Source organism: Sceloporus undulatus, chromosome 1, assembly GCF_019175285.1.
Source record: "Sceloporus undulatus isolate JIND9_A2432 ecotype Alabama chromosome 1, SceUnd_v1.1, whole genome shotgun sequence".
NCBI classification, from domain to species: Eukaryota; Metazoa; Chordata; class Lepidosauria; order Squamata; family Phrynosomatidae; genus Sceloporus; species Sceloporus undulatus.
The window spans coordinates 153,956,178-153,965,757 of NC_056522.1; the positions used below are offsets into that span (position 1 = coordinate 153,956,178).

At 40.0% G+C, this 9,580-nt stretch overlaps 1 protein-coding gene across 1 annotated transcript in view; it reads right to left on the reverse strand.

Moving 5' to 3' along the window:
- LDAH (lipid droplet associated hydrolase) overlaps positions 1-6,926 on the reverse strand; it is a 109,449-nt gene extending 102,523 nt beyond the window's left edge. Inside the window, 2 exon segments of the mRNA XM_042445937.1 lie at positions 1,052-1,201; positions 6,830-6,926. Coding sequence (XP_042301871.1) covers positions 1,052-1,201; positions 6,830-6,917 — 238 coding nt within the window. The 5' untranslated portion in view covers positions 6,918-6,926.
- Positions 6,927-9,580: the final 2,654 nt, after the last annotated feature.

Here is a 9,580-nt window from a genome sequence, read left to right on the forward strand (position 1 = left end):
GCGAGGAGCACTCCTCTATTCAGCAAAAACCTTTTGATAAGTTCAGAATGCAGCCCGAACTGAAATTTAAACCAGGAGAGGTAAGCTGAATTAATAAACCAAGGAATAAGCTCCTAAGTGTGTGTTTATTTAATTAAATTTTCCCCTCTGTAAAACAGATTTTAAAAGTAGCTTAAATTAATTATTGTAATAAAATCACCCAACTTATTGTTAACAAACAGAATCTTCCATTCATACATGTTTATTCTTAAATCTACATTTCTACATAAACAAGCCTTAAATGTACCTAAATTGACTTAATATTGTAGTACTGTGTATGGGAAGCTTAAATATGCTTCATTGGGTTTAGTTTAATATAATATTGAATGAAAAGGAAATAAATTGACTATATGGTATCTCAGCTTCAGAGGAAGGTAATGGCACATGCTCTCTGAACAAATCTTGCCAAGAAAAAAACCTGTTATAGGTTTGCCTTAGAATTGCCGTAACCTGGAAACTACTGGAACACATAAAACACATACATAAACACATTGGCTACTACAGCAATACCAGTCCTCCACTGACGTTGTTATAGTGACCTTCAATGATAAAGCAGAATATCAATTGTGTGGGTTTTGTTAAATTATTGGGAGTACTGGAGTTGCCACACAAAAGGGCTTGGAACTGAACTTTGCCTAACCTATTTCATACCCACATCTTCTTCCTCCTAGGGTATAGCCACACTACATAGTTATATTAGTTTCATACTGGCTCCATCCTATGGAAAACTGGGGTCTCTGGTTTTGTGAGATACCGAACACTTCTCTACCAGAGACCTCTCTAATGCTGTTGTTCAAGGGAACACACAAAAGAATTCTAGTCCCTCATCTACTATAAATCCCTGGATTCCATGGCAGTTAAAGTGAAATCAGACCGTTATAATTGTCCAATGTGGATGCACCCCTAGTTTCTGTTCAGTTTTATCTTGAGACTAGGCCTCAGTTTTCAAAGCTTGCCCCATCAAGAGAAAACTTACCAGTACATTAAACAAACGGAAATCCACAAAACTTACCAGGAATAACTAGAAATAATAGTCTTGGGTTACTTTCATGTTTGGAAAGGTCTTTCCAAGGGCCACACTTTAAGACCTGAGTAGCTGCTCCAGAAACGTAAGTGAACTCTTCATGTACTGGAACTTTGGATTCTTCCTTCATACTTGCTGCTGAAGATATTAAGAAGTTGATAAAATGCAAATATTCAGGCTTTAAAAAAAACAGTATGTGTTTCTTTATAACCAAAGTGAGAAAATCCTCAGCTCCTTTATGTACAAAGGGGCAGAAGAGCAGGAGGTTAACAGCTCATAGCCCACTTTCTTTGGAAAGATTACATGGAGCTTCCAGAAGTCTCCTGTCTTGCCACTGAATAGCTTCACAGTGTTTTAGCTCTAACAGTGATATACTGTTACCTGTTCCACGATAATTATACAGGCAGTTTCACCCTCTTATTGTAATACTGGCAAAACCAGCGAAGCGACCGGCTAAGACAAATACAGAGTGATGTCTGCCACAATACAATTTAATAATAAGAAGAATACATTTCATTTATAGCCTGCCTCTATCTACAGATTGAGCGGGTTACAACAAACAAGAATAACAATTTTCTTGTTTAAAATACAATATACAATAAAATACAGTATACAATTAAAATCCACATTTCTAAATAATACCCCTACCCCAACCCTCCTCTCAATCATAAAAGAAAATAGCAAACTAAGAACAATAACAATATAAAATACTAATTAAGAAAGAAAAAATAAAAATTAGTTAAAATTAAAGGTAATTAGAGGCAAGTCAACTATCTTTCTTGGGATAGACAGGGATTATCAGTATCAGTGGAGGGGAGGCTAATCTGGAAAGGCCTGCCAGAAGAGATCCATCTTAACAGCGTTTTTAAAGATTTCTAGGGTGGTAATGTGATGGATCTCCTCCGGTAAGTTGTTCCATAGCCTAGGAGCGGCAGATGAAAAGGCCCTCTGGGTTACCGCAGCCAATCTGGTCTTCTTTATTTAAATGATTGGAATAGTTAATATGCCTAAATAAAAGCAACAAGGTACAAGATCACCTATTTGCAAATAGCATTTTCTATTTACTTTGATGAGTCTCAGTTCAACTTTTCACTCCCATATCCTGAAATACACCCATTTCTTGAAAGGCCACCCAACCCCATTCTTCCAAATGCAAAATGTCACGGATAGAGAGTTTTGTCAAGGATAATGGAACATTCATATCTGATAAATCAATTTGATTTTCTATTAATTATGCAAAACAGCAAATGTGGGATGGCAATGTAACTTATTAATTACTGCTGCAATCTAAAGTTATAATTTACTGAGGACAGAAAAACCCCTCACTGACACTACAGGAGAATTTCTGTCCCCTAAAGCAAACAGCATCTTCAGACGAAGGAAATATCTGCAGGAGAGTAGTAGTAGAAGAAAGGATTCGGTTTGGCACATGGATATATACATACACACTGCTCGGATCCCATTATCACCCCTTTCCCAATCCGCATTTTAAAAAGACCTAATAAATAAATAAATAAATGCAAAGGAATATTTAATATATGGCATTTTGTCTTGAGTGGGAGGAGAATATTGGCATGATACGGGATATACCTTTACCCTTTGGGAATAAGACTGCACTGTTTCAAATGGTGTACAGGGGTACCCCGGGTTACGAAATTAATTCGTTCCGCCGCCGCTTTCGTAACCCGGAATACTTCGTAAGGCGAAAAAGCCATAGGCGCTAATGGGGAAAAGCCGCGATTTCGTGTGAAATAGCGCCGAAAAGCACCAAAAATTTTTTCGTAACCCGAAATAACCTTCGTAACCCGGAACAGTTTTTTTGAATGGATTTTTTTCGTAACCCGGAAATTTCGTAAGGCGGCGCATTCGTATCCCGGGGTACCAGTGTACCTACGTTAGTGATTGTAGCAACACCATCAAAGAATATTGTGGCATCTTAAAGACCAAGAAATATATTATGACCCAAGACTTTGTAGATTACAGCCCATTTCATCAGACGCTTCATTAGTCTACCCAGTGAAATGGGTTATACGGGGCATGAAACTAATATATTTCATTGAAACATGGAGTTGGAAGGGCTCCATGGGTCATGTAGTCCAATCTGTGCCAGTGCAGGACTCTGTAGCATCCTTGACAGGCAGGCAGCCATCCAACCTTTGCTTAAGAAACACCAAGGAAATAAATCCTACCACAAACTGAGGGTGAACATTACACTGTTGAATGTTTCCTACTACCAAGACATTCCTCCTAATGCTCAGCTGGAATTTCCTTTCTTGCAACTGATTCAGAAGTGTAACTTTAAGGGAGACAGGGCAATGAGAAGGCAAATGTGGACACTTCCCTCTCAAATACAAATTTTCCTTCGGTCCCCAGATTTCTAGCATCACAATGGCCTAAAACTTCACTCGAGCATTTAGAAATACAGTTTGGGCACCTAAAGAAAACAGGGAATGGGAACACAGCAAATGTAAATGGTCTAGATATTTATGAGTATCAGTGGTTCATTCTCGACAGTGCTTTAAATTTTGGAACGGAAACAAAATTTCATGAGGGGGAAGGTTTATTGAAGGGCAATGTCTGCATTTTGCCCCCCTCCCAACAGCTGCATCCAGTCTTAAACCTTGAAAGGAGGGCAAGTTTTGTTAAGCTTTAAGATGCCCCAGGACTGTACAAAACACTTGAAAGAAACTCTTTTCTAGAGCAACCTGTTTTGTTGCCTTTGCTTCCCCCTGAATTCCTATACAGTTTTATGGCCAAATCAGCAAAGGATGAAAAAAGCAGAAGAAAAAAATAAATAAACCCCTTCTCCTCCCTTTCATGCTGAGTGGACCATACCTTGCTGTATTTAGGATGTAAAGGTAGAGAAGGTGACCACAACTATGGAAGAACTACATAAGATCCTTAAGGGCAAAGATATACAACTGAACACTAAAGTTAGGATTGTCCAAGCAAGCCATTGTATTCCCTATTACTATGTTTGGATGTGAGAGCTGGACACTGAAGAAAGAAGATAAGGGGGGGGGGGGAATTGACTCATTTGAAATATGGTGCTGGAGAAGAGTGCTGATGATACCAATGATGGCCAAAAAGGCTAACAAATGGGTCCTTGAACAGACCAAGCCAGAAATCTCCCTGAAGGCAAGGTGATTAAAACCCTGTTCAACCATGGAAACCTACTCAGAGGAAGGCAATGGCAAAGGCTGCAGAAAATTGCCAAGAAAATCCTATGATAGGTTTCGACTTCACTTTAAGTCACACATGACTTGGAGGCACATAATAACAGCATACTAGAGAAGAGTGCTCAGGATCCTATGGGAGGCCAAAAAGACAAACAAATGGATCCTAGAACAGATCAAGCCAGAAATCTTCCTGGAAGCCAAGATGATTAAATTGAGGCTGTTATACTTTGCCCACTTCATGAGACGGCAGGACTCATTGGAAAAGACAATAATGCTAGGAAAGGTAGAAGGCAGTAGAAAAAGAGTTTATCAGACAAGGGAAATTGGAAGTATAATCCAATGGCAATCTGAACGCAATCATAGGGTTTAATGTTATTGCGTGATAGACTACCAAATGCAATTTCAGGCGATGGGAAGTCAGTCCGAATGCAATCATGGGGTTTCGCGTTATTGCGTGATAGACTACCACACGCAATTTCGGGCAATGGCAAGCTATTTTCAGGCAATGGGAAGTCAGTTCAAACGCAATTCAAATTCACGTAAATACACTGAACTAGCTAATTCATGTGAATGCGTTCTGGCCCCACTTTCTTTTCATTCGAAATTAAGAGAAAATCCTGCCATGTGATAAACTTGAAAAAGGCCAGATGGTTAGATTGAACGAAGGAGGCCATGGGTCTCAATCTACAAGCACTGCAGTGGAGGATATGCAGTAGTCATAACTGCTGCTGCGTGTTGCACAATTAACGCAATTTGTCACCAATTTAACTGCAATGGCTCCATCCTATGGGATCTTTGGATGTGTAGTTTGTTGTGGCACCAGTGCTCCATTGACAAAGAAGGCTGAATATCTCACAAAACTACAAATGCCAGTATTCCATAGCACTGGGCTACAGTGGTTAAAGCGGGCTCAAAGTGCATCAATTTTGCAGTGCAGATGCAGCGTTGGAAATGTTTCATTCACTGGGTGGCCATGAGTAGGACGGATGGAAGGCAACTGACATCACCAAATAAACCCCAGAAAGTCAAGCAGGTGTGCCTCTACACTGTAGAAATAATGCAGTTTAACACCCCTTTTTAAGTGCTGTAGCTCCATCTTACGGAATCCTGGGATTTGTAGTTTTATCGAGGTTTCCAGCCTTCTCCGCTAAAGAATGCTGTGCGTCCATCACCAAACTACTAATCACAGGATTCTGGAGCCATGACAGTTAAAGTGGGGTCAAACTGCATTATTTCCATGATGTAGAATTATTATTATCATTATTATTATTATTATTATTATTATTATTATTATTATTATTATTACAGTATTATTATTATTATTATTATTATTATTATTATTATTATTATTATTATTTCTACTACATTGAGCAAGCCTTAAAATGAACACCTGATGCATCCAACTCAGCACCAAAACACACTGCAGAAATAATCCAGTTTGAGACTGCTTTAACTGTCCTGGCTCAATGATAGGGAATCCTGGGAACTGTAGTTTTGTGAAACATTGGGCCATTGAGCTCTGGTGCCACAATAAACTACAATTCCCAGGAATCTGTCTCAAACTGGATTATTTCTGCAGTGTTTTGGACCTCAGAGAAGGAAACTGCCTGTCTCACTTTATCATCTCCTTATCTGAGTGTAAGCCTGGAATATATTATTATTATTATTATTATTATTATTACTACTACTACTACTACTATTATTATTATATTGTTTTTATCATCACTGTTTCTGCTGTTGCTCTTTGGAGAAATGAGCATAGATGGTGTCTAAGGCTGCATCCACACTGCAGAAATAATCCAGTTTGACCCCTCTTTAACTCCCGCGGCTCCATCCTACAGATCCCTGGGATCTGTAGTTTTATGAGTCGCCATCATAACTCTTTGGCAGAGAAGGCTAAAGACCTTGCAAAACTACAAATCCCAGTATTCCCTACAGCGCTTAAACTGCATTATTACTACAGTACAGTGTAGAGGCACCCTGAGAGAATGCTTACTGGGTGTATCCACACTGCAAGATTAAAGCGGGCTGACACCACTTTTGATTGCCACGACTCTATCCTACAGAAACCTGGGATCTGTAGTTTGGAGGGGATCTGTAGTTTGGGGGATCTGTAGTTCGGTGAGGCACCAGAGCTCTCTTGATTTGTCTGCAGAGAGATCTTGGAAAAAGAAAGAAAGAAGCTGGCAGCATGATCCTGGGATCTGTAGTTTGCCAAAGGCAGTCACCTTTCTCTACCAGAGAGCCCCTGGTGGTGTCACAACGAACTACAGATCCCAGGATTCCCACAGGAGAGGATTGTGGCAGTGAAAGCGGTATTAAACCTACTTATTAGTTCTTGCAGTATAGATGCACTCCATTGAAATGAAAGCAGATTATACAACGGTCCTCAAACTGCGGTCCCTTTAAAACAGCTTTTGGACTTCAACTCCCAGAATCCTCAGCCATGCTGGCCAATAGACTGGGATGCTGGGAGCTGGAGTCCAAAATCCTCTCAAAGGGCACAGGCTTTGGGGACCACTGAGATAAAAGTAGTAACCAATGGAAGGAGAGGTCAGTGGAGAGAAGCCAGCCATGGGCCACATACCTTCACTCTCCTCCTCCTCCTCCTCTTTCTCTCGACCAGCTCCCAGCATTGAAGAACAAGAAGCAGCAGCAGAGGTAACCAGAGGCATTGAACTCTTCCGCCCGGTTACAAAATGGCACCCTCCGGAACGGGCGCCTTAGGCCCAACCAGCCTATCAGAAGACAACCTTTCAGCTCTCGGGAGACCGCCCCCTCATATCGGAGGAAGCCATTGGGCGGCGGCCGTGTCGCTCAAGACGGTTCTCCTCCCTTATTGGTTGCGCTCAGAGCCTTCGACGCTCACCCGTTGCCCTTCTTTCTGTGGCTCTGTCACTGTCAGGGAGGGGACAGACTAGGGTCCTTCTCTTGCAGGGATTTCCTGCATGGCAGAATGGGGTTTGGACTGGATGCCCTTTGTGGTTTCTTCCAACTCTATGATTCTGTGTCCTCCATTTCGGCTTCCCCTTTCAGAATGTCCTCCATTTTCATCATGACTCAGAAGCATGAATGTATACTTCTTTGAGGGATTTTAATATACTGTATATATTTAATATAAATTATTTTATATTATATTGTATACACACACACACAATTATATTATATTATTTTTCTCCCATTTTTCTCCCATTTATATATTTTATTTTATATTATATAATATTATTTTTATACCTCCTTTTTGCCAAGTTGGGACCCAAGGCGGCTCACTATATAAATTGTGAGCCGCCTTGGGTCCCAAAACTTGGGAGAAAAGAGGGATTAAAATAAAATTTTATACACACACACACACACACACACACACACACATATATATAGACACATACATATATACACACACACACAACACTATAAAACAATTAAAATAGTCCAATTAAAACAGTAATTTAAAACTTATTTGTATTACTTAATTACAAAAATGTTGTAATTAAAAAATTACAACATACAAAATTTAAAACATCCAAAGTTAAAATAATCTAAATCAATCCCCCAATAAAACCAGGCCTGCATGATTTTAAAAAGCATTTTAAAGCATTTTGTTGTTGTTGTTAATTGGGACATGTCCTCCATTTTTTCCCCCTTTGAATGCCCTGCATTTTGTGGTGCCTTGCCCTCCTTTGCAGAGTTAGGACATCTGGTCACCGTGTACAATGCCATCCGCACTGCAGAAATAATCCAGTTTGGCACTGTTTTAACTGCTCTGGCTCAATGCTAGGGAATCCTGGGAGCTGTAGTTCTGTGGAACATTTAGCCTTCTCTGCCAAAGAGTGAGCTCTGGTGCCAAGTGAACTACAATTCCCAGGATTCCCTAGCACTGAGCCAGGACAGTTAAAGCGGTCTCAAAAATCTAACTCAACCCAACAAAACTAGAGGGAGGTGTGTTAGAATAATAGAATCATAGAGTTGGAAGAGACCGCAAGGGCCATCCAGTCCAACCCCATTCTGCCATGCAGGAAATCCAAATCAAAGCATGACCCTTCTTGTGTTTGGTTGTTGTTGTTTGCTTTATGCATTTAATTTTAGGGTTTTTTTTAACCCAACTGACAGGTGGAAATACCATTGAATATCTATAACAGAATCATCCAAGCCAAAATACATCTGGCGTATAGTACGGCAGGCCCTCCCATCGCAAGCATACTGTCAGAAGGAAAGATGGCCCTAGACGTAACTCGCTTGTCTTTTTAGCTACGACTAAATTGAGCTTCGGCAATCTTTTTTTTACTTACCTGGCAGTAGACTGTACTGAACACACTTGGCCTCAGTTCGAAGTCAACATGCATCAGGTTGTTCTACTAGGCATTCCACTGATTAAAGATTAATGTGACCTAGTATGACTAATTCATTGTGTTTGCACTTTTCATCAAAGCCATGGCTCTAGGGAAATGAGGTATCCTTTGCAAATAAATGTCTCACGGAGATCTGTAAAGGTATATAAGAAACACAGGATTGAATCTTGCTTCTTTCAAAGCAGTTGGATATACCTATGTTTGGAAATGATGCAGTGCCAGTGGAAAGAGAATATTTGAAGACCTTGCAGCTTCATTAGTTTTCCTGGCCAACTTTGACAGTGATTGCTAAAAGGACAGGACTCACCAGGCCTAAAGACACATTTCTGACATTCATAATAGGAAAAGCACGTTATATGTGAAAATATTTTATTTTGTTTTCTTCATTGTAGAGAGAAAATGTAATTCAACAATTTAGCTGTGATTACATTCCCAATGCAGTGACATTATGAACACTGTCAGATTATCATATTTGATTTATCTCTCTTGAATCTTAGCACTTCAGGGTGCTTCAGTTATAATGTAATTATGAAGTAAAGTTGGAAAGTAAATGTTGGGCTCGAACAGACAGGCCAAAATAAAGCTGCTTCGGGTCACTTTGGAGGTATGCTGTTTTAATGATGCCGGAAGCTGCGCCAAAGCTATAATCCAGTCCTAAGGACTGGAGCGCAGTTTTGGCACAGCTTCTGGCCTCTTAAGTTGCGTGTGTCATTTAAACACCATACCTCCAACGTGACCCGAAGCAGCTTTATTTTGGCCTGTCTGTTCAGGCCTGTTGTTTGTGTGGCTGTATGCATGTGTTGATTAATCTGTCTAGACTTCTTCAGTTTAGGACTCAGTCACTGTTGCCACCATGTTTCAAGATTGTAGAACTGCACCTTACAGAATCAAATAGACTTTGGTCATTGTAATTTATTGTTGACATTAAGTAAAAGGAATTATTGATCATGAATTAACTACTGTTCAACCAATTATACAATGTGTAACTGGAA